The sequence below is a fragment of the Neophocaena asiaeorientalis genome, unplaced genomic scaffold (genome assembly GCF_003031525.2).
Source record: "Neophocaena asiaeorientalis asiaeorientalis breed wild unplaced genomic scaffold, Neophocaena_asiaeorientalis_V1.1 scaffold242, whole genome shotgun sequence".
Lineage (NCBI taxonomy): Eukaryota > Metazoa > Chordata > Mammalia > Artiodactyla > Phocoenidae > Neophocaena > Neophocaena asiaeorientalis.
In genome coordinates this window covers 3,308,819-3,336,193 of record NW_020172451.1, presented here as the reverse complement: position 1 = coordinate 3,336,193, position 27,375 = coordinate 3,308,819, and the positions used below count along the sequence as shown (strand labels likewise).

Genomic DNA, 27,375 nt, shown 5'->3' with positions numbered 1-27,375 from the left:
TCACGTGGCAAAAGACGTGATTAAATTAAGGATCTTGAACTGAGACCCTCCTTATAACCCGGGTGGGCCCTCTGCAATCACGTGAATCCTTACGGAAGAGGAGCAGCTGCAGTTTACAGACCACGTGAGGAAGGAGGCACAAGCCCAGGGAGCCCGAGGGCACCACGGCTGGAAGAGACAAAGGGACCCGCCCCTGGTGTCCCCAGAGCCTTCGGAGGGAGCGTGGCCCCGCCCACACCTTGATTTCAGAATTCTGACCTCTGGAACCGTGAGAGGATGAATTTCTGCTGTGTTAAGCCACCCAGCCTACAGTCTTCTATTCCGGCAGCCACAGGAAACCACTACAAATCCTAAACACACCACAGAAACCGGACAGACTCAGCAGAAATCTCTTCCTGGGCACAGTCCCCTAAGAAAGCAGCGCCCCTAACACCTTTCAGCGACTCCGTAAGCTTCAGCAGAGCTGGAGCCGTGGAAGAGAAAGCCCCTTCTGTCCCCCAGGTCTTTGTGGTGCCCAGTGGGCAGCAGCTAAGAACCCAGGAGGCACCAAATGAACACACACAGGTGGACCCCAAAATCTTGGCTGCCAAAGCCAGCGGGGGAGGCCCCCCAGGGGGCCGGACACTGGCACGTGGGGTGCCTGGGGCAAAGGTGCACCTGGTGACCAGGGGAGAGTTCACCGAGCTGGCCCCCAGGGCCTGAGCACCCAGAACCCCATCTTGGCTCCTGAACCCCCTGAAAGCAAAGGCAGGGTCCCTCCCAGCCAAGGATGTGGGCTCAAAAGGATACAGCTGGTGGCAGCTCAGGAGACATCTGGGGTCCCAGAATGGTGGAGGGTCCCACCCCGGGTCAGCCTGGGCCCCAGCCAACATCCCCCAGGGACCTGGTGGGAGGGAGGCTCATTCTGTCCTGGGGCCCGACGGGGAGGCTGTCCAGGGCCCTCCTTGTGCCCTTGTGGGCCTCTGCAGGCGTCTCTCCAGAGACCATGGGATGGGGGGCGGTGCACAGCCTGGAAACTGCCTCATCCAGGGAGGCCCCGGCTTTGGGAGAGGTCACCTGGAAACCCCGGGGCCAGGGCATCTGTCCTGCAACGTCCCAAGAACCAGCTCCAGGACAGCATCTCAGACACAGGACTATGATTTAGTTCTAATGACATGCGGCCCTCTGAGGGTCGGGGCACGGGAGGGCCTGGGGAGGTCTCCTGGGGAGGGTGGGCTTGCGTGGGTGGGGTGGGAGACGCCCTGCACCCCAGAGAAGATGGAAGCCTGGAGGCCGGGCTGAGGGTCCCTGCTGACCATGGGAAGAACCTGTCGGTGGAAAGTAAACTCACAGCTGTGGGCAGCGAGGCTGGAAAGGGGCGTCCCCAGCACTTTATCAGCTAGTAGGGAAACCGTGCCAACTCTGAAATGGCGACGTGTCCAAACTCAGCCGGAATGCTAACTAAAACCTTAATCATCCATGCACAACAGCGGCTCAGCCCCCGATGGTTCAAATTCCCCTTCCTGCGTGGTGCTGGGAGGAGGGACGTTCCCGGGACAGATGAACACCCAGAGAAGAACACGCATTCTTTATTTGCCGCTTGGACTCACGACAGCCGCGTTGCCCTGGCGGACACACACTCCCTCCTCCAGCTGCGCCCGGCGACCCCAGCAGAGAAGTCTCACCCCGTTACCCCAGCCCTGCAGGCACTGGGAGCACGACAAGAGACACCTGTCTGTCCACATCAGGGAAAGGGCTCAGGAGGGAGCAATGGGCAACAGCGTGAGCGGAGACCACTCTCCCTGGGGAAGTCGGGGGTGGCCACTCACGGGTAAAGGGCTCAAACTGGACTCCCAATAACTCCCGGTGGCCCTTGGTCCACGTGGTGCCTCCAGAGAAACAGCGGGGACGGACCCCAGGGTCGATGGCAAAGGCCTTGCTTACTCCTCCCTCCACAAATACTGACTGAGCATCAAGGGGGTGCTGGGCGCCGGTGGGAGAACACGGAGCCCCGAAGACACCCACATCCTACTCCCTGGAGCCTGAGGCCATGTCACCTCACACCACAGAAGGGACTTGGCAGGCGTGGGTCAGGTAGGGATCTTGAGACTTGAGACACGGAAGTTACCCTGGACTCCTGGGGGCCCGGGGTAACGGCCAGGGTCCTCGTGGGGGACGAGGGTCAGCAGTGAAGCTGTGATGACAGAGGCAGAGGCTGGCGTGAGGTGAGGAAGGGCCGCCAGCCAAGGGACGCAGGCAGCCTCTAGAAGCTGGAAAAGGAGAGATTCTCCCCCGGCGCCTCCAGAAGGAGCTCCGCGAGAATAAATCTCGCCTGTGGGACTCTGTCACAGCAGCTGCAGGACACGAGCTGAGGGGGGAGGAGGCAAGGCCAGTCCTTGCTCTCATGGAGCTGCCTTCCGGCTCTTTCTGCAGAAGCAGCTGCTCTCCACACGCGCACACACCGGATACTCACAGCCTGCACGGGGGAGACTCCTGGCAGGAACTGGCCGAGGAGCCTCGTCTCCCCTCGGACAGCGGGTACGACGACCCAGGAAGGTTCTAACCGCACGTGGCATGTCCTCGGGCCACTCTGCTCACCGTGGTCAGACATTTCAGCGTATACCTGTGTTCCTCACCGACCCACGCCCTGCGCCCAGCTCATCTGACCCACCTAGAAGCTGGCTGGGTGGACGCGAGGAACGCTTGTTTTCAGATCTCTGAAAAGAAAACGAACCACAGAAGCCTGTCAGAGTGTCCTCTGTCCCAGCAGACACTCGACAAGCGGGTCGACAAGAAGTGGCCATCACCACCAACCCCCAGAAGCCCTGAGGCCAGTGGAACTGTGTCAATCCCTAACCCCCGGTGCTTGTGAAGTAATCTCACTTGGAAATAGGCTCTCGCAGATGTGATCAGGTTAAAATGAGATTATACTGGACTAGCGGGGGCCCTAGTCCAATGACTGGTGTCCTTTTAAAATGAGGGAAATTTGGACACAGAGACAGAACACACCGGGGGCGGGGGGTGCCATATGAGGACAGAGGCAGAGACTGAAGAGATGCAGCTACAAGCCAAGGACCACCCAGGACAACCAGAAGCTAAGAAGAGGCAGGAAGGACTCTCCCCTAGGGCCTCTGCAGGGAGCAAGCCCCCACCGACACCTTGATTTTGGACTTCAGGCCTCCAGAGCTGTGAGAGAATAAATTTATGTTATTTTTTAATCTTAATAAATTTATTTTATTTTTGGCCGCGTTGGGTCTTCGTTGCTGTGCGCGGGCTTTCGCTAGTTGCGGTGAGCGGGGTCTATTCTTCATTGCAGCGCACGGGCTTCTCATTGCGGTGGCTTCTCTTGTTGCGGAGCACGGGCTCTAGGTGCGCGGGCTTCAATAGTTGTGGCACACAGGCTCAGTAGTTGTGGCTTGTGGGCTCTAGAGTGCAGGCTCAGTAGTTGTGGCACACGGGCTTAGTTGCTCTGTGGCATGTGGGATCTTCCCAGGCCAGGGCTCGAACCCGTGTCCCCTGCATTGGCAGGTGGATTCTTAACCACTGCGCCACCAGGGGAGTCCAATTTCTGTTAGTTTAATCCACCCAGTGTGTGGTCCTTTGTGACAGTAGCCCCAGGAAGCTAACAGAAGCCATTAGCCCCGCCCCTGTCCCCAGTGGCCGTTTGGCTGTGCACGGACACCCAGGCCAGATGCAAGGAGGGGGATTATTCTGTTTGTCAAAACCCCAGCCCTGGGGGAAAGAATTCCACGGAGGAGGAAAGGAGATCCCTGGCTAAATTTACCCCCACCGCAATCTCTCTGTATATGATTTTAATGGAAAAACGAAGTCTTCCTGAAGTGCAATAATGCCCTAGCTTTACAATAATGTACTAGAGAAATGCTGGATACCCCCAACCTGGAACCAGTAGAAAGAGTCCGACGTCAAAGACGGCAGAGGTGCTAAAGAGAGAGAAACCTGGAGTAATCCTGAGGATCTGAAAAGTACATTTTCCTAAGAAAGTATTCTGTCTCTGCTTTATTTGAGATTTTAATTATAGGCCAGGTAACGATTTTCATTTCGAATGATAATTAACTCTCCGGTTTAAGGACTAAATTCAACTTGACGACGAACTCTTCCAAGCGGAGCTTTAATCCAGTAAATTGCAGTCAAGTGCAGCAAACTCGTTTCTCTTGTGTTATGTGAATGTCACCCCACAGGAGGACAGCACGGCTCAGACGCACGAAGCATTTGTAGTCTAATGTGGGGGTGCAGGGTCAGTGTACCCCGGGACGATGGAGATACTATTACTCTGATGAGAGAATTCAAGATAAAACTCAGAGCTGGAGTAAGAATCAGAGAAGTGCCAGAATTGATTTAAATTTTTCCCCATGAGCAGAAAAGATGATTCGATTTTTACATTAGAAGTTTCTCTTGGCCTTGAACCTACACAAAATATCCTGGCCCTGGGGACAGTCAGGGCCCCCAGCCCTGCTGAGGTCACCCCGGGGGACAGTCAGGGTCCCAGAAGCCCCCCTCACAGGATAACTGGGACACCCCATCCTGGGGCTGTTAGCACCAAGCTCAAACCCAGCGTCACTGAGACTCTCCTAAGCGGCCCCTGACCCTCTGATCCCCAAACCAGGCTAAATCCAGCTGGGGCACACCCCTGACGACACAGGGTCCAGCAGCCTGGATGTCCGAAGCCCAGGGACAGCCGTGTGCTTCACGCACAGAGGCAGGACTGTTGGCTGGTATTTGCCGAAACACCCTCTGAACCCAGACAAGCGGCCTGGGGTCTAAACACAGAGGCTCAGGAATGAACGGGACCCTCCCCTCTGTCCCCCCCGACACGCAGATGACCGAGAGGTCCCTGAAAGCCCTCCTTCCCCGGTGACATCAAAGCTGCCGCCTTCTCAGGAATGCACCCCTGGGCCCACGTGGCTGTGACATAAACCACTGCCCGCTGCTCTCATCCTGGGAGGATGTGTGTGAGGAAGGGGAAGGGATTCCAAGGCAGCCGTGGGCCGGGGCCGCGTGGGCACACGGCTGGGCAGTGACCCGAGTGGAGCTTGGTGGGCACACCCACCAGCAGGACAGGAAGGGACACAGCGGACGGAAGGGGGAGCCCCATCCCCTCCAGCTCAGCCACGGAAGCGGCAGAGGCTCCGCTCTGAGCACAGCACAGAATCCCAGAACTCCAGGACGTCTTCTGAGGCCTGCGAGGAGGAATGGCCCAGTTAACCCCTGACCCCGTCGTCCCGCGTGGGTGTTTATCACATGCCTACTGTATGCCCGGCACGGGGCTGACAGACAAAGATGCTGGACACAGCGGGGAGGGAGCAGACAGCACCAAGCAGATGTGGACTCGAGCTGCCGACCTCTGCCGTGGGCGAGGGGCGGGCGGAGGAACGGGGACACGGAGGTGACGTTCGGGGGGACGAGGGAAAGCGCACTCGAGGGGCAGGGCCCCGGGGAGAGGAGCCGGGCATGGAAGGCGAGCAAGGGGCAGTGGGGTGGGGTGGGGCCGGCCCCTGAGGCTCTGGAAGGAAATCCCCGGGGCCCCCCACCCGGCTCTGCATCTTGGTGTCCCTGAAATGGGTGACAACTGTCCCTACCTCATGGGGCTGTGACAGGCACGGGGAAAGGGCCTGGAGCAGAGCCTGGGTGGACACGTGCTCTCCGCCACGTCAGCGAGGAGTGATTAGACTCTTTAATTAGGGAGACGACGCATCAAGAGGCCACAGGACCCGGACGGACGCAGAGTCACATGCAGAGGCTTGCCCTGGACGGGTTTAGTCCAGTGTCCTCCTGGGCGGGAAGAGCTTCCTGCCACCCCCTCGGGTAACAGGGTGACGGCGAGTGAAACCCTCTCCCTGGGGCCACTGCTCAGCGACGGTTCTCCTTCTCACCCATCACACTTCATTCAGAACCCTGCATGCAGAAGGTGCTTTTTAATAGATGCTGTGGAGTCAAGGAAGCAAGAGAAAGGACCCAGTAAACAGGCAAGCCAGGCCATTCCGCCCTCGAGGAATCCACAGGGCGAACAAGCCTGAGCTCAGAGGCCAGAGCACCGGGTTCGAATCCCGACTCACCCCCGCCCGGGTCTAGAGCAGGGCTCCTCCCTCCACCACAGACACGAGGACCATTCTCTGTGAGGGGCGGCCTGTACCCTTGGGGGATGCAAGGCAGCACCCCTGGCCTCCAGCCACGAGCACCCCACCCCCAGCTGAGACAACCAAAAACACCTTTGGATACTGTCATGTGTCCCCCGGGGGGGCAGAATCACCCCCGCTGAGAACCTCTGGGCTAGAAACTTTAAGGTCCCGTACCACAGTCTCTCCATTTATAAAATGGGGACGTACAGCTGCCAGGAGGATTGGGGTAACAGTGTAGCATCATCTGGAACAGTACAGCACGTTAAGTGCCCAATAAGTACTATTTGCAGGTCGCTGCTGTCCTGAGGGTCCTGGAAATAAGTGGATCGCACCCAAAATGAGAGCAGAGCAACCAACGCGCGAACAAGGCACCAAGGAGGTTTCCAAGATCGACGGTCACTGTCCAAGGAAGTTGGGGAAACTTCCAGAACCTTCCGACAGCAGGGACAGCGCTGAGCTGCGCCCTGAGGTAGGTAAGGACAGAGGGACGGCAGGTGCGGGGGTGGGGAGATGGGAGGAACGGGCTACGTCCTTGGGGAGCTTAACCAAAAGCAAAGCCAAAACCAAAGCTATGCTGTTCACAGGCCGGAAGACAGAGGAGCCGGGACCAAGGAACCCGGCACACATGCTTGTCACACATGACAGTCGCTGAGCTGCGCCTCGATGCCTCCAGTCCTTCTGTCCCCGTTCCCTTCAGAGTGGGGTCCCCTGCAGACCCCCGCCAGGCCCCCATGCAGAGCCGTGAGAAGGGGAGATGCCTTCTCCCTGCAAGGACAGGGGGGTCATGTTCCCTGGGGCCTCAGAGCTTCCCTGAGGCCAAAGTGGACTGAAGAAACACAGGGGAGCTGTCGGGGTATTTTTCCAGCATCAAATTCATGAGCTTTTCCTGAAATTAACTGATATCTTCCTTCACCCAGCTTGTCTCCCGTCTGGCAACACAGGAAGCCAGGGTCCTCCGGAGGCCTTGGGCCCCTTCCAGCTTCCCGCCCGCCAGGCCCGAGCTCGGCTTACCAGGGAGCAAGTAATAAAACCCTGGCGACGACAGCACGGCTTTCACCGCGAATAAATGGGTTCAATTACCTGAACCAAGAGAGCAGGGCTTCAAAGGAAGAAAGGAAGAAAGAGAGGAAGGGGGACCGAGTAAAAATAATCAGTCTGAATCAGTCTTATCTCGGAGGGAAATACATATGATAATTTAGTACCAAAGACATTCAAATTAGCCCCCTGCCAATCAAGACATTTCAGTGGTGATGACACAGTGGGTCATTCCCAGGCATAATTTCTCTAGAAATGACTCTGGCGATGAAAACAAAATTTGAGAACTCTGGAAGTCCTTTCCACCCAATGGGTTGAGGCCTCTTTGGAGGGGATCCAGGGTCCACGGGTCCCTAGCGGCCTCTACTTATCCTGCCCAGACACGGCCCCAAGCTCACATCCGGGACTCCTGGAAGCCAGGACTGCTGCTGCAGCCACGAGACAAGCTGGTGTCCTCGACCGAGGTAGGCCCCACCCTTCAGACCCATCTTCAAGATGAAATCACCAGATTCTGGGGGTGCTTAGGGGTGTCCCCCACCAGGTCCCCACCAGGGAGAGGGCCGGTCACCTTGGGGGGCCCACCTGATTGGGCAGGGGTAGGTCCGCTGCGTGCACTGGCCGGGCATATAGCAGGCACTCAACTAATACTCCTGGAGCGAGTGGACAACTGATCACTGGCTGACTCCCTGGAGGGCACCAGGCTCTGTCCCGGGGCCCGAGGCTACGGCTTCCCCACTTGAAGCAGGAGTCATCCGCAGAAGCTCTCCCCCATCCAGGCCACGTGGCAGGGAGGGGGACAGGGACACCAGCCCCGGGGGGGACGCTGCTCCACCGTGAGGGAGGCCGACTGTGCTGCGGCTGGCACACCTGGTCAGGCACTTCAGAAGAGGCCGAGATGCCACCTCAACGCCGTGGAGAGGGAAGGGGAGGAGGGAGAGGACCCCCACCTGCGTGGCACGGCTCCTCGGCACAACCAGAGCCCCCTGATGACTCAGGCGTGGGCTTGGGGGCTGGAGTCGCCTTTGCCTGCCTTCCCGGCTCACCACCAAGCTCCAGCGTAACCAGGAATTTAGGGTTAACACTTGAGAGACCGCGGGGAAGAGATCTCCAGAGCTGGACAGGACGGATGGACAGGCAGACAGACACAGACGGGCGAGGGGAGGAGAGACACAGGCAGGCGATCGAGCCTTTCTCACCGCAGCGGTGCCAGCGGATTACAACCAGGCTGGTGCTCAGACGCGGCAAGCCGGGGCGCACACCTATCTCCCCAGGCTGCCCAACGCCCCCTCTTCTGGCTGGGGCTCCTCCCTTCAGATGCAAAGCACCACACGGCCGCCTTCCTCTCTCTGTGCTCCCACCCCAGGCTTACTCCCTTCCTGCCCGATGAATACCTGTTAATACTGTAAGCCCCGTCCTAGGCTCCATCAGTTGCGCTGCGGCCCACACGCACGGAAACCATTTCTCCAGTGTTTACACCAAACACGTCAACCGAGGACACAGTCCGCGGAAGACTCTCAAAACCACCTCCGGGACGAATCAGGCCCCACCCAACCTCAGAGAACTTTCCAAAAAGACAGATGGTCACCATCTGCAACAGTACACTTGTTTGTCAAGTGGGCCGTCCTTCTATGTAACAGACCATCGAAGACCAAAGCAAGAGCATATGTTTCTGTACTGCTCTCGGCGGGTTTTTTATTTTTAAAAACAACCGTTGGCTGCCTTTAGAGCAATTCATCTTTGTGACAAATCAGGACGTCTCGAGGTAAGTGTACCTTCAAGGCAGAGAAGGTGAGTAATTTCTACAGTGACAATGAGGCATGAGAAAACCAACAGTTTTTCCAGACCCAAGTGATCAGAGGCTCACAATTTCTATCCCAGTTACCACACTGTTTTCCAGTAACCAATTAAACTCGAAGTCCGTAATGAACTGCTTTAAATTTGAAGCCACTTATAAAAAGCACATGTCGTTACATACATGCAGACTTTTTAGGTGGCTCTGGCACTATCACCCTTCTCTTGCTGTCCTTATAAAGAGGGTGGCTTAAGTGGCACGGGATCAGCAGACACCTCGGGGCTGTGCTCCGCAAGTGGAGCCAACGCCCAGGCCCATGGCCCATCCTTTGACCCTGCCCCCGAGGAGGGAAGTGGACAGAGGAAACCACCTGACACCCTCCGACCTGTGGACTGGGGGCCTCGTGTGAAGCAGAGGTGACCCGGGGCCGCCCCACCGCCTGTGCCACCCCGGGACCCACGAAGGCTGACGCGTACCTGTGAAGTCCTCCTGACACTCGCAGGTGTAGCCGCCCTCCCGGCTGCGACACCGGCCGTGGGCACCGCAGGGGCTGGAGTAGCACAGGTCAATCTCGGTCTCGCAATAGTCGCCGGTGAAGCCGGGCGGGCAGCGGCAGCGCAGCCCGTTGACGGGATGGATGGGCCGGAAGAGCACGGTCGGGGAGCTGATGAAGGGGGCCGAGCTGTCGAACTTGAGCACCGACACGCACTTCATGTAGTTCTCGCACGGCTCTCGCAGACAGATGTTGTCGTCGAAGGGCAGGACGCGCTGGGTGGACACGGCCGTCAGCAGCGTCCGGTTCAGGTAGATCTGCTCCTGCAGGTCCTCCGATGGGAAAAACTTGTCCCGGACGCCTCCGGGGAGCAAGGCCGAGAAGGTCACGTTCAGGATGTTGGAGCTGACGTCCGTGTCGTTCTGAATGTTGAAGACGAAGACGGCGTCCTTGGTGGTGGACAGCACCGTGGCCACCCCTTCCACGAAGCGGGCCAGCAGTGGGGACAGGAACTTCTCCTGCGACATGTTCTCCAGGCGCACGGTGATGCTGTTGGTCAGCATGTCGTCCGTGATGACGGTGACCCGCAGGGTGCAGAGCGCCGCCACACTGTGGATGCCGTCTGCGAGACACAAGGGGGCGTCACTCGGGGGCCTGCCTGCCCAGTCCCCACCCCGGCCCGACCGGGAACGACACCCCCGAGCCCCGTGCCCTGCCCCAACCCACCCATGACCACCACCTTCACCCCACATCCTAGACCCCCTTCCCCTCCTTCCACACTCGGCTCCCATCATGCCCGTCAAGCTCAGAAGCCCCCAATGGAAACCCCCCAACTGCTCATCAGGGCGTCTCAACAACCACCACGATCCAGCCCCCCAGCCTCACACGCTTTGCTCCAGACACATGGGGACGCAGAGCCCCTGCTTTACCTCCTCTGCACCTGTTCCAGACACTAGGTGACCCTGCCCATCCCCCAGCCCAGTTCAGACCCCACAGTGTCCCGCACGGTCCAGCCCAGGTACGGCCTTGTCTTGTGCAATGCTGGCGGCTTCTCCGCTCTTAGCTGTGACCGACTTATCTCCAGGCGCCCAGCACACAGGACAGGACAGCACGTGCTGCTTCAGAAAGACACACAAGAGGAGGCTGCATCTCAGCCAACACAGGTGAACCGCTCACGAAACGAGCCACTTAGGACTTGCGGACTGGAAAGGGTGGAGTATTTGGGTTACCAGGTTGAGCACACCATAGGTTCCGAGCCCAGAACCAGAGGAGCTGTCCAGGGGCCGCCACAGGAGCTCTGCTCGCCATGGCCACAGGGCAGCGTCATCACCTCCAGGGCAGCCCTGATAGATGCAGCCATGCTGCCCAAAGGGCCTTCACCTGCCTCCCAGTGCCCGGCCCCCCAGATGTGCTCTGGGACCCGAGAAAAACCTGGCAAAGTTCACATCCTTCTGGCTCAGCTCAGATCCGTGTCCCTGCAGCCCTGATGGATCCCCCCATGAGCACACCCACCCCAGTTTCCATGAGGCGTCTGGGCAAGCCCGTGAGCCCCCGGTGGGTCCCACCCCTCTCGAAGCTGTAGCCCGAAAGGCAGGCTTATTTCCAGCTTACTTCCGGGAAGCTGGAGAAAAGTCTTAGGACCACTGAGAGGATGCATTCAGGTGACACAACTTGGAGGCCATCTTGTCACTCTGGACCCAGCACAGTCCCCACCAAGGCACAAGCTTGCAGGGAGCCCTTAGAACAACGGGGAGCAGAGCACAGAAGCTTCTGCGCCTGGGACTGTTTGCCTCAGATGCAGGAGCCACAAGCCACTTTTGGCGGGGGGCACCGCACGCCACAAAACTTGTCCAGACAACGGAGAAGCATAACTGCTCCACAAGTCACAACACATTCAGGGGCAAACCTGAGATTCCGAGGGATTCTGAGAGAACCATCATCACCCCATTTGAGAGGTGACAAAAACTGAGACCCTGGGAAGTCAAGTTTCACGAACACATGCTTGGTGGAGGGGGGCCCTGGCTTCCCCCCAGTAATTACGACCATCGCCTAGTAGGTCAGGCACCGAGCATTACTGTTCCATCTGGTCCTCACGATAACCTGGCAAAGCCATATTTTTTTTTTTTTTCTTTTTTTGGCTGCACGGCTCGCAGGATCTTAGTTCCCCGACCAGGGATTGAACCCAGGCCCCCGGCAGTGAAAGTACGGAGTCCTAACCACTGGACCACCAGGGAATTCCCTGGAAGGACCAAATCTGAAAGAGGAAATAATATTTGTATGACCTTGTTGTGGGGAGGGCACCCCAAAGGCTGGTGTGAAACCCAAAGGCCGGCGAGGTAAGGGCTCAACTCTGTGTGCAGCTTCTGCAGAGCAGAAGGTGGATGCTGAGACCATATCTGCTGCTCGTATACAAAGGACCTTTACTCAGCCGTAAAAGGGAATGAAACTGGGAATTGGAGAGACGTGGATGGACCTAGAGACTGTCATACAGAGTGAAGTAAGTCAGAAAGAGAAAAACAAATATCGTATGTTAACGCGTATATGTGGAATCTAGAAAAATGGTACAGATAAACCGGTTTGCAGGGCAGAAATAGAGACACAGACGCAGAAAACAAACGTATGGACACCAAGCGGGGAAAGCGGGGTTGGGGGGGGTGGGATGAACTGGGAGATTGGGATTGACATACATACACTGGTATGTATATAATAACTAATAAGAACCTGCTGTATAAATAAATAAATAAAATTCAAAACAAAACAAAACAAAGGGCCAGTGGCTGGAATAAGTAATGAGGAAGAGAAATTACGGCAAAAGATGGCACAGCCCATACGGCACGAAGCCTCAGAGATGGCACCACCCTCCTTCCCTCCCCCACACGCCACCTACACCCAGGCAACAGGGCACATTTATTCACACTGTGGCCACAGCAGTTGTCCTAAAACATTGGAATGTCCTAAAACATCCTAAATCACTGTGGCCACAGCACTCATCCTAAAACATCACACCACTCCCTTGGGGCCCCCAAAGGCACCCAGGATAAAACCCATACTGCCTACCCTATCTTATGGTCCTATGTGGTCTGTCCCCCATCACCCTCCCTTGTCATAGAGACGCCTCGCTGCCTCAGGGCCTTTGCACACTTCATCTTACTCCTGGAACACCGCCCTCCTTGTCGCCGGGGTGGCTGCTCCCGGGGCCACCCGGGTCTCAGCGGCATGTCCCTCATCAGAGGGGCCCTCCGCAGACCCCATGCTCTGCCACATCCTCACTTTAACTCCCTCACAGGAGCGGCCACAAGCTGCTTTTTATTTGTTCATATCTGTCTCTCCCCGCAGTGAACCCATGAGGACCAAGAACTTGTAGGTCTTTTTCCTGCTGTGCCCGTCACTTCTAGAACAGTCCCTGGCACTCAGAAGCTCCTGGATAAACATTCAGGGAAGGGAGGGAGGGAGGGAGGGGAGAGTCCCTCTTCCAGTGGCATCTCTTTAACCCCAAGACTGACACTGACACACACAGCATCAGAGCCTCCATTTTTCCATCTAAGCTATTTTTCTGTGGGTGTTTCTTTTCTCTTTTTTTTTGTGAAGGCCCATTACAATAATATAGGATATTGTTTGTTTCCTGGTGGCAGTTGATAAGAAACAACCTTTTAATCTTAAACCACACACAAATTTGTTCTGGTCCAAGATTCAAGGGTCATGCTGATTTTAAGCTCCAAGTTCAGGCCGTCTGGGCATGCTCCAGGCTCTTCTGCCCACTCCCTCCTCGGGGATGGGCAGGGAGCCCAGGAAGGCACGGCATGGAGGAACGCCCAGGAACAAGGAGCCACGTAATGACCAGAAAATAGCATTAAATATTAACTCACATCCACCATGCTGCAAAATAAAACACGCACCTTACTGTTAATTTTACTGTTAATTTCTTTCAAGACCATGGGCCGTCCTGGACTACCAGGTCCTGGAGACAATGAATACGCTCTGTGCTTAACTCATCTGGGTTGGATTTCTGAGTCGCCACGAGCACAAATGCGACTGCCCATCAACAGGGAGCCGCTGAAATAAAGGACGGCTGTTCTCACCCTGTAGCTCGGCTCAGAGAAACCCGCTAGGTGACACTCGCCTCCACTGGTGTCAGGGCAGATCCAGACAATGTGATGTTAAAAGGGAAAAGTAAGTCACTTTTCACACGAGACAAAAAAAAATATGTTTGCACACAAATCCAGAGAGCCGTCGGCAGGGACAGCAAAAACTTCAGTGCTGACAGCGATTCTATCTGGGTCGCTGACTTTGCTTTTCAATAAACTTTTTATTTTGGAGCAGTTCTAGATTAACAGAAAAATTGCCAAGACAGTGCAGAGCGGTCCCGTCTACCCAGCATCCAGGTTCCCCTGCCATTAATACTATTATGACGTCAGCGTGGGGTATTTGTTAGAATGAATGAAGCGATACGGACACATTATTAACTGAAGTCCATACGCCACTCATACTTCCTTGGTTTTACCTACTGTCCTTTCTCTGTCCCAGGACCCCACATGACACGAGTCGTCCTGTCTCCTTGCTCCTCCGGCTGTGACGGACTTTCTCAGACTTTCCTTGTTTCTGATGGACCCTGACGGCTTGGAGAAGTACTGGTCAGGAATGTTGCTGACATTTAGGTCATTTTCGCTTCTTCCCCTAAACTTTCTTGTATCGTTTGATTCTCCTGCCCGAGCATCCATTAGGTTTATCACTTAGAAGGCTGTTTTCATTTTGGAAAACACAGAGCTCACCCAGAGCTCCCCCCAACCTGTGCTGTAGGCACTTCGTCCGTATCTGGAAACAACAGCGCGGGAACCAACGTCTCCAAACCGGGCCAGCACAGTTTCCACGGCTCTCCCTAGGAACGGTGAGTCACTTCATTGTCCCTAAGTCACAGCGGGAAAGAGACAGAACAGATGGCAGAGCAGGGCTGTGGGGTGCCCACCGGCAGGTGCTTCCCGCAAAACCCCCGACGGTGCAGGTGAGGGGGGCTTCGCAGGTCTTCACGGAGGGTGGGGCCAGTCCACGCATCCAGCTCTGGTCAGAGGACAGCCGTCGTCTACAATCTCATCCTTGTGGCCCGCTCAGCCCTAGGGGTCTCGGTGCCCAAGGAGCCGGTGGCCCACAAGGGGGCAGGGGACACAGCCGAGTTTGCAAGAGGCAAGACAGGAGGACCCCAGGAGGCAGCAAGGAGGGCAGGGTCCACGGAGGAATGGACATTGTCACACAGTGGAGCGCAACCATCTTCCCAGCACAAAATGCGAAAAAGCAGCAAGGCCTGGCCAGTCAGTGGCGGGAGGCTGTGTCAGTCCTGGGGCTGCACCACAGCCCGAGGCTCACATAACTGATCCTCTCACAGCCTGGAGGCCAGAAGTCCAAGATCAAGTGTCAGCAGGGTCGGCTCCACGTGGGGTTCGGAGGGAGAATCCGTCCCGTGGCTCTGTCCCAGCGTCCAGTGGCTGCTGGCGGTCCTTGGTATCCCCAGCTGGAAGACGCCTCACTCCCGTCCCTGCCTCATCGTCACGTGGCCTCTCCCCACGTGAGTCTGGGCCCAGATTCCCTTCTGAAAAGGTCACCAGTCGTTGGATCAGGATCCGCCCAAATCCAGGAGGTGTCAAAGCTTAGCTCGATCTCGCATCTGCTCAGATCCAACCTCCAAATAACACCTATGCTGAGGTTCCAGGGGGCCGTGAACTTGGGCGGACGCTACTCCACCCCGCACAGATGGGAATGTGGGTTGGTGGAGACAAGGCCACGGGGGCAGGGGAAGGTCCTGTGACGCTGCCGCCTCTTGGACCCTTGGCGTAGGGCAGTGGGGGGTGGACGCAGGGGAAATGTCCATGGTGCAGACCTCGCTGACCCGGACAGTGCCCCACCACTGCCCGCAGCGGCTCTGCACCGACACCTTCCACGGTGCCGCCCCTCCAGTCCTTGTCACAGCCCGCGAGGGACACCTCGGCTGGTCCTGCACAGATGAGGACACCAAGGCACAAGGGAGCTGACCAGCAGGCCCGGCCGAGGTCACTCGGGCAGCAAGTGGCAGGCCCAGACCGACTGAGTCTGAGCCCCTCCAATGTTGGGCAGAGGGTCCAGAGGACTACGGTCCTGGCTCGGAGGGTCCACATGGAAAGAGGCCGGCTTCTGACCCGTTATACACCTGCAGCCTTGGGGACAACGCGGTGAGGCAGGGCCACCAGCAGTTGGAGAAGAAGCGGTGCCAGGAGGGACCAACACCCCTCGCCGGCGTCTTGGTCACCCCACTCCACATGCACCGTGGTCTAACTTGGGGGGCTTCTCCGCCTCCTACCGCCAACGTCCTGCCAGGCCTGGCTGGCACAGCCCGTGACGGTGCAGTAGGCCGGCTGCGGCCACATCCACTGGGCACTGTTTGCCGTCCAGCCGGTTTGACACAAAGGCTGCCCTCCTGCCCCCTCCCGGGCCTCACCAGGGGCAGGGAGTGCCTGCCGGCCAGGGTGGGTACTTTGAAGTGGTTTCCTTCCCGGGAACAGGGTGATGGGGGTTCGGGCCTCAGTAGGGCAAGTGCTGGTGTCAGGCCTGGCGGGCACGCTGGCCTCAGAAGACGCTGCTTATCCTGCCCCCTCCAGGGAGGAGGGGCCTCAGGTCTGAAGGGGAGGGCCTCATTCAAGCACCAGCATCTCAGGCAAATCAGACGATGCACTTGCTCTCGACGCATCTACGGTCCCTCCTTCCCTGTCCCTGCGCACGCCGGGACCTCGCCGACAGTGGCAGCCCGCGCCTTGGGTTTCTCCTCCTTTGGAACCCATGTCCTCGCCCTGTCATTTCTACCATCGTCTCCCCTCAAGTTGCTGGAGGCGGGGTCCTCACTGCCCCTCCCCTGCAGGCCCCAGGCAGCCCCCCAAAGCCCACCCCCACCCAGGAGCCTGGGCCTGGGGAATGCTCCCTGACACAGAGCTCATCCCCTAACTCCTGTTTCAGGGGACGTTCCCTCCTACAGGGCCCCGAGCCTCGGCCCACTGCACCATGCCCTCCACCTTAGTATCTTAGTCCCTTGGCCACTCTTCCTTCACCTGAAGTGACCTCGAGCCCCCCACCCTGACTCCTCCCCCGGCTCCCTCCTCCAGCTGTGACCTATCTTTGCATCCACACCCCACTCAGAGGAGGAGCCAGGCCTGGGGTCCAGGCGTCAGTGGGGACCCCAACCTGCCTTGCGGGGGGGCACCCGGGCCAGTCCCCTCAACCTGGCACCCGCTGGTCAACCATGACAGCTCGCGGGGGGCACTTCCCTGGCAGTCCCGTGGTTAAGACTCCGCGTTTCCAAAGCAGGGGGTGCGGGTTGGATCCCTGGTCAGGGAACTAAGATCCCACATGCCATGCAGCGTGGCCAAAAAAAAAAAAAAGAGAGAGAAAGACAGCTCAGGGGGCTCAGTATCAGGCAGCACGTACAACCCACCTGTCCGGGGTCCCGGGCCTCGCCACCGGTCACTCACTGCACACCACGCGTCTAGTTTACATGTGAAAACGGATGCCCCAGACTATCCCAGGAGCCCTGAGGCACACACATGGCTCTTTTAAACACCAAACGCTGGCTCCCTGCTGGAAGGGCGATGCCCCTCACCAGGGGTGTCCCGTCCAGGACCCTCACCTCCGCTGCCCCTCCTGAGAATCCCAGCGGCGGCAACAGTGCCCTTCCTCCCTGCGTCCCCAGCATCCACGCGCGCGGGTCCTCCTACTTCCACTGTGACATCAAGAGGATGAAACGGGAGGCTGGGCCCACATCCCCACAGCCACAGACGCACCCACGCACAGCAGCTTCAGGTAAGCTGTGTGTAGAACACCCAGCCTCCAAGCTGTACTCGACAGACGATCCGACGTACCACGTCAGGGGATCCCGGTGCCAGAAACATCTTCGGGAAGGAAGAAAATGACGCGTTAGGTATATTTTTGTGACGGGGCCATGTCACGACCCCTCCCCAGTCCTGACCTCGTGCCCGGTCTCCCCCTTAACTTGGTCAGGGACTCCTAGGAGCAAGCCCTGCTTGGCCCGTCTGTAAGGGGGGCAGCGGCAACGGCACCCCCGACGAGGATGCCAGGAAAACCCCCGAGACACTGGGCAGGAACAGCCGGCAAGCACCCTCAAGCACTCGGAAAGCACTCAATCAACTCTCCACGTGGCTACCATTCTTAGTTACCACCCCAAATAAAATATAACCAGGTGCAAGAAACTTGCCATGGCCGAAAGGAGCCAGGAGGGAAAGAACAAACCCCATCTGAACGCGGGCCCAGGCCAGGCTGCAGGGTCCCCTCAAGTCATCCCAAAGCTGGGACATCACTGCTCCAATCAAATGGCAATGCGGGCTTCCCTGGTGGCGCAGTGGTTGAGAGTCCGCCTGCCGATGCAGGGGACGCGGGTTCGTGCCCCGGTCTGGGAGGATCCCACATGCCGCAGAGCGGCTGGGCCCGTGGGCCATGGCCACTGGGCCTGCGCATCTGGAGCCTGTACTCCGCAACGGGAGAGGCCACAACAGTGAGAGGCCCGCGTACAGCAAAAAAAAAAAATGGCAATGCACATACGGGCACCAGGAAGCCCACACGTGGGTAAAGGATGCGCAATTTGATGTTCGGCTTTAAAATATCTCCAGCTTCAAATCCACAGTCATTGAAATTAAATATGTGATTCGATCTTGCCACGCTATTCTGTTTCCGAGCACGCTTATGGACCCAGCATCCTTCCTCCCCTCCAAAATTATAAAATCCTAGCAATGACAAGAAATTATTCTCTCCCAAGATACGGAGAGAGGAGAAGAAGCTGCATCTCCAGACCACCAGGATCAAGTGAGACACATTAGGAAATGCCTGACCTCAGGAGGCATGAGGCCTGGGGAGACCTTACAAAGGAGGGGGATCCTGGCACCGGCTACGATGTGGATGAACCTCAGGATAGTGTGCCGAGCACGAGAAGCCAGTCACAGAAAGACAGACACCGTGTGATCCCACGGAGGTGGGGTGTCCAGAGTGGCCAGCTTCACAGAGACAGAGGGCAGACAGTGGGTGCCAGGGGCTGGGGGAGGGATGGCGGGGGTTAGTGTTTAATGGGGACAGTCTCAGTTCTGCAAGATGAACAGGTCCAGCAGACGGACGGTGGTGATGGTCACACAACGGTGTGAACGGACCTGACGCCACGGGCCTGTGCACCTAAAAACGGTTAAATGGCAACTCTGACGTTATGTAAATTTTACTACAATGATAAATAAATAAAAACGTGAGTACATAAATAAACATGAAGGGAGAATGAAGAAATGAGAAAACAGGCTTTCTTCTCTTGTCACTCCCACTTTTATTATTTACTCTAAAACTGCCTGATAGAGTATAACATTGATTCAAGCAATGCGCTCTCCTAATGTCACGTATGAAATAAAGCTCCTATCCAAGGCCGAAGCTAGTATCTAACGCAGCATTCCACACCATTAAGTTGTTCCATGAGAAGCGGCTCGTCGTGTCCATGCTGGATGGAACCTTCTGGAAGACTGAAGTGGTACCAGGCCCCACTCCCAGCCGAGTGCTGGGAGCAGAACGGCCTTTGCCTTCAGAGCCGGGCGCCACCTTCTGACCCGCAATGATGGTGAAGATGCTGAGTTACTGCTTAGGGGGAGCTAGAGCCACCACCAGCTGTTTACACGGTCAACTAAACACTGCGAAAGAAACCAGCACATGCCCGCAGTGAAAACACACCGGCCACCGCCGGCTCCGATGGGATCACACCAAGAGTTTCGTCAGGGACCTTTGTCGTTCCTTGTTTTTGTTTTATTTCAAGTACTGGCTGAACAATACGTAGGCATCGTTGGCCGAACAGGAACCCAGAAGTCTGATCTCACCACACTCCTTGTTGGGGACTCGTGGTGATCACCAGGCCTGACCCAGGGGCTGTGTTAGGACTCGGAGGACAAAAGCAGTGTGATGCAGGGGCTCTGGCGTCAGGGCGGGCCCCCTCCGCCGCGGGCGGCAGTGTGGACGCTCAGGGGCTGGCGGGGGCTAACTTGAGGCCTGGGGCCAGCCCAGGCGCTAGAATGCCAAGCAGCGCCCCAATGCCAGTTAGTCACCCCTCCCCATCTCCAGCTGTCACAACCACAAACGTCTCCAGACACTGTCAGACGTCCGCTGGGGACACAATCGCATCCGGGTGACAGCCCTGCTCTAGGAAACCACACAAAGGTTTCTGGACTCATCCTCCGGCTTGAGAATCTTGGGAAGAACCAGGAGCCCAGGCAGCAGCTGGGCTCGGGGTTCCGCACCCCATGGCTGCCAGACGGCCCAGGGGCTCCACACCTCCTGCAGTGCGGCTGGGGCTTCCCTCCACCGTTGGGACCAACAGGGAGCCCGTCCAGCCTCACCTTTCCCTGCCAGAGCCAGAAAGGCCACCCTTCTGCTCTGTCCTAGGAAAAGGGGCAAAGTTCCCTGAGGCAAAGACTTAAGCCCAAAGTGGATTTAAAAGAATTAGTGATGATTGGCCTGCCCTGCACGATCACATGGCCCCAGGCACCTGCCGAGGGACACTCACATGTCCTCCGGCCCCGGGCAGGTCCAGGAGCAGTTTGCGGAGCACAGGCTCCGGACGCACAGGCTCAGCGGCCATGGCTCACGGGCCCAGCCGCTCCGCGGCACGTGGGATCCTCCCGGACCAGGGCACGAACCCGTGTCCCCTGCATCGGCGGGCGGACTCTCAACCACTGCGCCACCAGGGAAGCCCAAAGAGAGATTTTTCACAAATGCACCAACTCAACCCAGCCTGCGGGCCGCTGAGCCCAGGGGCCCTGCTGGGTCCTCCAGGCCTCTTCAGTCACTGCAAGCAGCCCACAGCCAGCCCAGGGACACAGGAGGGCCAAGCACCAGTCTGGAACATTCCAGGCTCCGGCTCCAAAAGTGCCATCTGCCACCCAGCTGGGCAGAGGCCACCAAGCTCCTGCAGCTGCTTGGATGGTCGGAGCGGCAGGTGACCCGGGCAGCCCTGGCACGTGACCCTGGGTAAGGTGGTAAGTACACCATGTGCCATTTCTCCTCCTTCGCTCCTTGGCTGGAGGGGGTCCTGCACGTGCGCACCTACAGGCACTGGTTCAAGAACGCTCCCTGGGCTTCATTTAGTTCTGGAAGTTTCCAATTCTCCAACACTGCACATGGACTCTTGTTTGGCCTTGACATCGTGCTCGCCGTCCCGCAGTCTGGGCCTGGAAGCGTCGTCCATCACCCGGCAGGGCAGACGCCATCGAGGCTCCTCAACCAGAGGAGGCCCCGCCTTTGGGGAAACGCTTCCTCTGATGGCAGAGAAGAGAGTGAGAGAAAGAGGAGTGATGACGGACACCAGGTCACAGAGGTGCCACGCTGCCAGCTGTGAAGGCGGCGGAAGGAGCCCCGAGCAGGGGGTGGAGGTGCCTCTAGCTGCCGGAGAAGCCCGGAAGCAGGGTCCCCTCGAGCCTCCAGAAAGGAGCGCAGCCCTGCCACAGCGTGCTTGCATCCCGGTGAGACCGTGTTGAGCTTCCAACCTAGTGAATGGTGAGAGAGTAAATCTAGGTTGTCTCAAGCCAGTGTGCTTGTGGTAATCTGTTACAGCGGCAACGGAAGACCTCATTCTGTGAGGTTACCATAACCTTGATAAGAAAATCACACCAGGAGAGCACAAGGAAGAAAAAGTACAGGCCACATCACTCGTGAACATAAAGGCAACAATTCTTAAAAAAGGAAAACGAAAAATACATCTAATAATGTATAAAAAAAGACAGTGTATCAAGACCAAATTGGATTTATTTCACGAATTTAATATTTGAAAATGTATCAACATAACACCACCCTTAAAAAAAAGAACGCATATTTGAACCTCAATAAGTAGAGGAAGAGATTCAATACAATTCCTCAATCACTCATAATAAAGATGCTTGGCAAACAATGTAGAGACAGGTCCTTCCTTAAAATGGTGAAGGCATCTCTCAAAGTCCAACAGCAAACATCACACTGAACAGTGGTGCCCGCTATGTCCTTTTCCAAGTTGTACTGAAGGCCGAATCAGTGCAATGGGCACGAATGAATGGGAAAAGATATCATATCATTATTCATAGATCATATGACCAGCAACATAGAAAACTCCACAGGCTCTACAGGCAGCTTGTCAGAATGCACCACAGTGTTTAACGAGGTGGCTAAAAATCAAGACAGAAAAATCAAACACACTTCCTATACCAGTCTCATAAAACGTAATTTTTAAAATCTCATTCACGGGAGAGCAAAAATATGCTCCCCTTAAGCACAAAGACAGAGAAGCCCTTTATAAATAAAAAGATTAAATTTAAAAAACTATTATTGGCAGAAATGAAGACAATCCATCCATATTCATTGATAGGAAGAGCCAGTATGGAAAGGGTAGCAGTTCTCCTCAAACTGACTTCAAGATTCACTGCCATTCTTATCAAGATCCCTACAGGGTCCTTCATAGAACTGGCAAGAGAGTCTCTAATCCACATGGAAGACAGGCCAGGCCAGGAAAAGGCAGGCACGCCCGAGAAACAGGGGAGCGGGACGGCTTGTAGGAGATGCAACTACTCGTCCGAGTCTACAGAAACAAGAGGGGATTGACACAGAGCAACCTACAGACCCATGGGCAGGAGAGAGCCCAGAAACAGACCCACGTGTACATGAAAATGTGACATGTCACAGAGCTGGCTGCTGGGAGAGAGGAATATTCCATAAATGGGCCCGAGACCATCTGTACGGAGGACAAAATGGCATTGGATCCCTACCTCACACTGAACACAGAAAGCAATTCCAGGGAATTAAGGACTTAAATGTGAAAGGCAAAACCTATTTTAGAAGAGACTGTACAGAACTACTGTTTAGGATCTGAGGCAGGTAAGGATTCCTTAAGACATAAGGCATGATCTTAAAGGGAAAAAAGGTATAATTTTGACATTAACTGGAAGAACTTTACAAAGAACCTGATTTTACACACTAAGCACAAGACACAAACTGGAACATATTTGGTCCTGAAACAAATAAAAAGGTGTTCAACATCATTAGCAACCTGAGAAACGCAAATCGAAACCACAGCGAGATACCGATTTACACCCACCAGATGGGCCAAAGTTAAGAAACCAGACACCAGCAAGTGACGGCAAGCACGAGGGAGGAATGGTTGTTCGTTGCTGGTGGAAAAGGTGAATTGGTCCAGTCGCTCGGCAGAACCCTGGAGTCCCCTAACCCTCCCGTGCCTGACGGGCAGCAACTCCCAGGGGAATCACCCCAGGGGAAGCCATGCCCTTGTGGGCCAGGAGGTGCACACAGGATATCCAAGCAGCAGAACAGATCAAGAGTGGAACGTTCACTGGATGAAATACCACGCGATGTGAGAATGAACCAACTACAGCGTAGCATGCCAATGTGGGCGCTGAGTGGAAGGGGCACGCCGTCAAGGAAGACACACAGCCTGGTGCCTACATACAGACACAGACACAGCCTAACGAGACAGGTCCAGATCCTTTATCCGAAACCCTTAGGACCAGGCGGTTCTGGAATTCAGAATTTTTTGAATGTGGAAAGTTACAAACAGTGCCTATTCCATCTTATGTAACAGCAGACTCCGCCATCAAATACATAACGCTCCTGCAGTACCGCGTGTGAATATTCACTCGAACCAGGATAAAAACTGTCAATAATCCGGGACGGACTTCCCTGGTGGCGCAGTGGTTGAGAGTCCGCCTGCAGATGCAGGGGACGCGGGTTCGTGCCCCGGTCCGGGAAGATCCCACATGCCGCGGAGCGGCTGGGCCCGTGAGCCATGGCCGCTGAGCCTGCACGTCCGGAGCCTGTGCTCTGCGGCGGGAGAGGCCACAACAGTGAGGGGTCCGTGAGCCATGGCCGCTGAGCCTGCACATCCGGAGCCTGTGCTCCGCAACGGGAGAGGCCACAACAGTGAGAGGCCCGCGTACTGCAGAAAACAAAAACAATCTGGGACTTCCCTGGTGGTCCAGTGGTTAAAACTCTGCGCTTCCACTGCAAGGGGTGTGGGTTTGACCCCTGGTCGGGGAACTACGACCCCACAGGCTGTGCAGCGCAGCCAAAAACAAAAAATGTCAACAATCTCATGCTGGTGTGGGTTACATTTTGCTGCCAAGTGAATTTTTACAAAATTGACTTTGGTTTTCAGAGCTTTGGGATTTTGGAAAAGCAGCTGAGGGCTACAGACCGACGTACTGACATCTAGGACCACATGCCATGGAGTCAAAACGAAAAGCGAGGTGACACACAGAAGGCTTTGGGGACACGGAAGGGTCTACCACACACGTGTGTTTGTTAGTGTCCTTTATAATTTCACATGTTTGAACTGTTTCAAAAAAGTAATAAAAATTCTGTAAGTGAAGTGGGAGTGGGAGAGGGGGTGATTGAAAGGGGGAAAGAGGCAGGCCCGAGGTTTCTGGCTTGAATGGGGATCATGTTCCCAGACAGGAAACTCGGGAGGAAGGTGAGGTTTTCTCTCTGTCTGGGGCGTGATGGGATTGAAGAACGTGTGGTTTAAAAAATGGCGAGGGCTTCCCTGGTGGCGCAGTGGTTAGGAATCCGCCTGTCAATGCCGGGGACGCGGATTCGAGCCCTGGTCCGGGAAGATCCCACACGCCGTGGAGCAACTAAGCCCGTGCGCCACAACTACTGAGCCTGTGCTCTAGAGCCCGTGAGCCACAACTACTGAAGCCCACACACTGCAAGGAAGAGTAGCCCCCACTCGTCACAACTAGAGAAAGCCCGCAAGCAGCAACGAAGACCCAACCCAGCCAAAAATAAATAAATAAATAATTAGGAAAAAAATGGCGACAAATGCGCTGACACCCTCCCACCCACAGGTGAGACCAGTGTCCCTTTCCTCTGGAATCTGGGGGGGGCCTGGGACGGCTTCAACCAATAGAAGAGTGAGGAATGCCACTGAGTGACCCCTGGGTCACAAAAAGCCCCACGTTCCACGCTGCCGAGACAATCCCCCTCTGCCACCCACCGCCGCTGTGACCCTGCGAAAGCTCCTTGGTTTCCTCACTAGTAAAGCCAAGATGGCGGGCTCTCGTGCCCCAAGAGGCCCACGAGGACCGTGGAGCCACACGAGCCTTCGTTCTCGTGACCGATGATGTCCTTTGCTTCTCCCATGGCTCAGATTCTGCTACGCCAGTGACAAGGGACGTGGAAGCCGGGGAGGCCCAGGACACCCAGCCTTCGGGGAAGAAGCCAGGGAGCCTCCGGGTCGTCTCTGCTGCTCTGCACAAGTGCTTTCCAGAGAGCAAATAATCATTAACTGCAGAGGCTTAACGAGGAGAGGGAGTGCGAGGGTCTCTAATACCAATAATTTGTACCCATTTAAGAGCAAATGTGCTACAACAAAGGCGGCTGCAAGCAACAGCCTCGGACTGTGTCCTTTGCCGCCAGGTAAGGAAGCGCCGCTGAGCGCAGGGTGCGTGAACAGACAAAAAGCAGGAGTTCTCCCACACCTGTGGCCCCCAGACCCGGTCTGGCCGAGCGGACATACCTGTGGCCCCCAGACGCAGCCCGGCTCTGACACCCCTGTAGAGAGGGCCCTCAGCCCAGGAACCCAGGGGAATAAGGCAAGAGAGAGGGAGCGGCAGTGATGGGGACCTGGGCGGGGTGCGGGGCATCCACACGGCCCCCAGCTGCTGGGCCCCTGCAGGGGGCGGGGCCGTCCCTCCAGCCCAGCCCACGGTAGCAGCTGCCGCCGGCTTAGCCTTCCTCAAGGCACGGAGGGCAGAGCATGGCTGGGGACTAGAGGGGTCACCCTCCTGGCCCCTACTGTCACCCCACTCAGGGAGTCTGAAGTCCCTCGCAGAACAATTTCAGTGAAACCGCTTTTGAAACACAAACACCACCGGGAGGTTATATTAAGGCTCTGGCCCCTTGGTGGCTTAGCTTCTCACACCAGAGGGCCCCGGGGCAGCCCGGACTCCCCAGGGCAGGAGGCAGCTGCCCTCACACTCTGTGGCCGACGGAGATACTGGAGTGACACTCACTGTGACCTCACCCACGTGCTACCGGGGGCGGCAAACACCCGGCCTGGCCCCCCATCAGTGGGGACAACCATCCACCGACAGCGACAGATCATCTTTGCTACTTCCTGGGGCCCTTCCCTCCAACTGACTGAGGACCCCACGAATCATCTTCTTTTGGGGAAGAGATCAAACATTGGCCCAAACATCCATTAATTTACAACTTACGTGGCAAGCAACTGCTGAAAACACAAAAGCAGGGATTTTTTTTTTCCTGGTTAAATATTTGCTAAGAAAATTCCAATCCTAAATTTCAGGAGACTGATTTAGCATGACATTAGAAGGGTAAGACACAGTCGTTTTCGATTATTAACCAGAAACTCTTGTGGAAGAAGCAGGAGAGAAAACTCAGTCCTCCCAGTGAAAACATATCTTTTAGCAAACAGAGAAAATGTATACTTCAGCATCTTTTCTTCTCTTGTCTTTATTACATCTTAAATGTCTTTCTGGTGCTGAGTCTTGTAACTTACTTTACTTTCAGGCCTCTTTCCTCTCCATCCAGAGGGTGACATCAGTTTCCAGTATTCAAAGGGTTGAACCAAATCTCTCTGCCTGCTTCCTCATACTTGCTGCGTGGTTCTCCTTCTGCAGCCTTTGTTTGCGGCTGCCTTACTGCCTTTCCCGGAAATTAATGAGCTGAGGGCCTATTCTGAAATCAGAGGCAAGAAGATTCCAGATTCAAAACTCCACTTGGATGGGACGGCCCGTGTGCGGGCTCCGCACAGACACAGGGATGCAGCTTCTGTCTGGGCGCTTATCAGGGAGCCTGGGAGGAGGGATGTGTCCAGTGAGGCTGAAAGTGACATCTGGCGGCTGACACCTCCCCGTTCACCACACACCCAGTGTCCTGAGCGTCTCCCAGCTGCCGGGGAGGGAAGCTGGAGCTCCTGGCCTCTTCCACCCAGGTGTGTGCTGTCTGTGTGGAATCTGGTCAGGGACACTCTGGCCCACAGTCCGGGGAATGGGCTGGAGCCCGAGGGTTTGGGGGCCACTCACGGACAGATGGGGGATGTGGAAGGTGTTCTGCTCTTGGGAACCCTGGTGGGTTTGACCGTAGTGATGATACTGTGTTTTGCTCGTAGGATGCTCTCATGTTGCAGGTACTTTCTAAAGTCATACATCAGGAATGTTCCCCAAGAGGTGTCCTGAACCCACGTCCCCCCCTCCCCACCTGTCAGCCCCTGTTCCCTGAAGGCAGGGGTCTCGCCGCTGTTCCCCGGTCCTGCAGGCCACCTCCCTCCCAGGAGCAGTTCTCGAGGGAGCACCTACTGTGCGCCTGGCCAGGGCCTCCTGCCCCTGCCCCTCCTCCACATAAGGCACCCCCCCACACACACACACACAATTCCGAGGTTCCGAAGGAGAATGCCAGCCCCAAGTTCTTCCAGTGGCTCCTTCCTCGTGGGTCTAAACAGATGGAAGTGATTAATCTACTACCAGATATCCTGTAATTGATTGAGATGGCTTGAAAGTAATAGATTGGATTTCCCTCTTATGTGCCCCAAGGGTCCTGGAGAGGACATATAAAGTTCGCTCAGGAATCACTACAACTGACTCCAGTTACAATTCATTTATCATTTAAAATTATTTGGTATAATAAACCTTTTTAACGACCCTAATTACAACCTAAACTCAAAGAAACTAATTAAAATTGTCATCTCTCATTCATTCAACCAATATTCGCAGCCCTCCATGTTCCAGGCCCAGATCTCAGGCTGCCAAGAGGAAAACCCACAGGGTTGCCCTCAAGGCATCCTCAGCCTGGTGGGGGTGACAGACGGGGCCACAGACAACTGCAGCCTGGAAAGTGCCGTGGGGGCGTCCAGGGTGCAGATGGGGGTGTGTGGGGTGGGAGAGGGCACC

The 27,375-nt window shown here is 56.2% G+C and overlaps 1 protein-coding gene across 1 annotated transcript in view; it reads right to left on the bottom strand.

Moving 5' to 3' along the window:
* The window catches only part of CELSR1 (cadherin EGF LAG seven-pass G-type receptor 1), a 138,211-nt gene that overhangs the window by 76,805 nt on the left and 34,031 nt on the right, over positions 1-27,375 (bottom strand). The window contains exon 2 of the mRNA XM_024737368.1: positions 9,420-10,058. Within this exon, the coding sequence (XP_024593136.1) occupies positions 9,420-10,058 (639 nt within the window). The remainder of the gene's footprint in view (positions 1-9,419; positions 10,059-27,375) is intronic.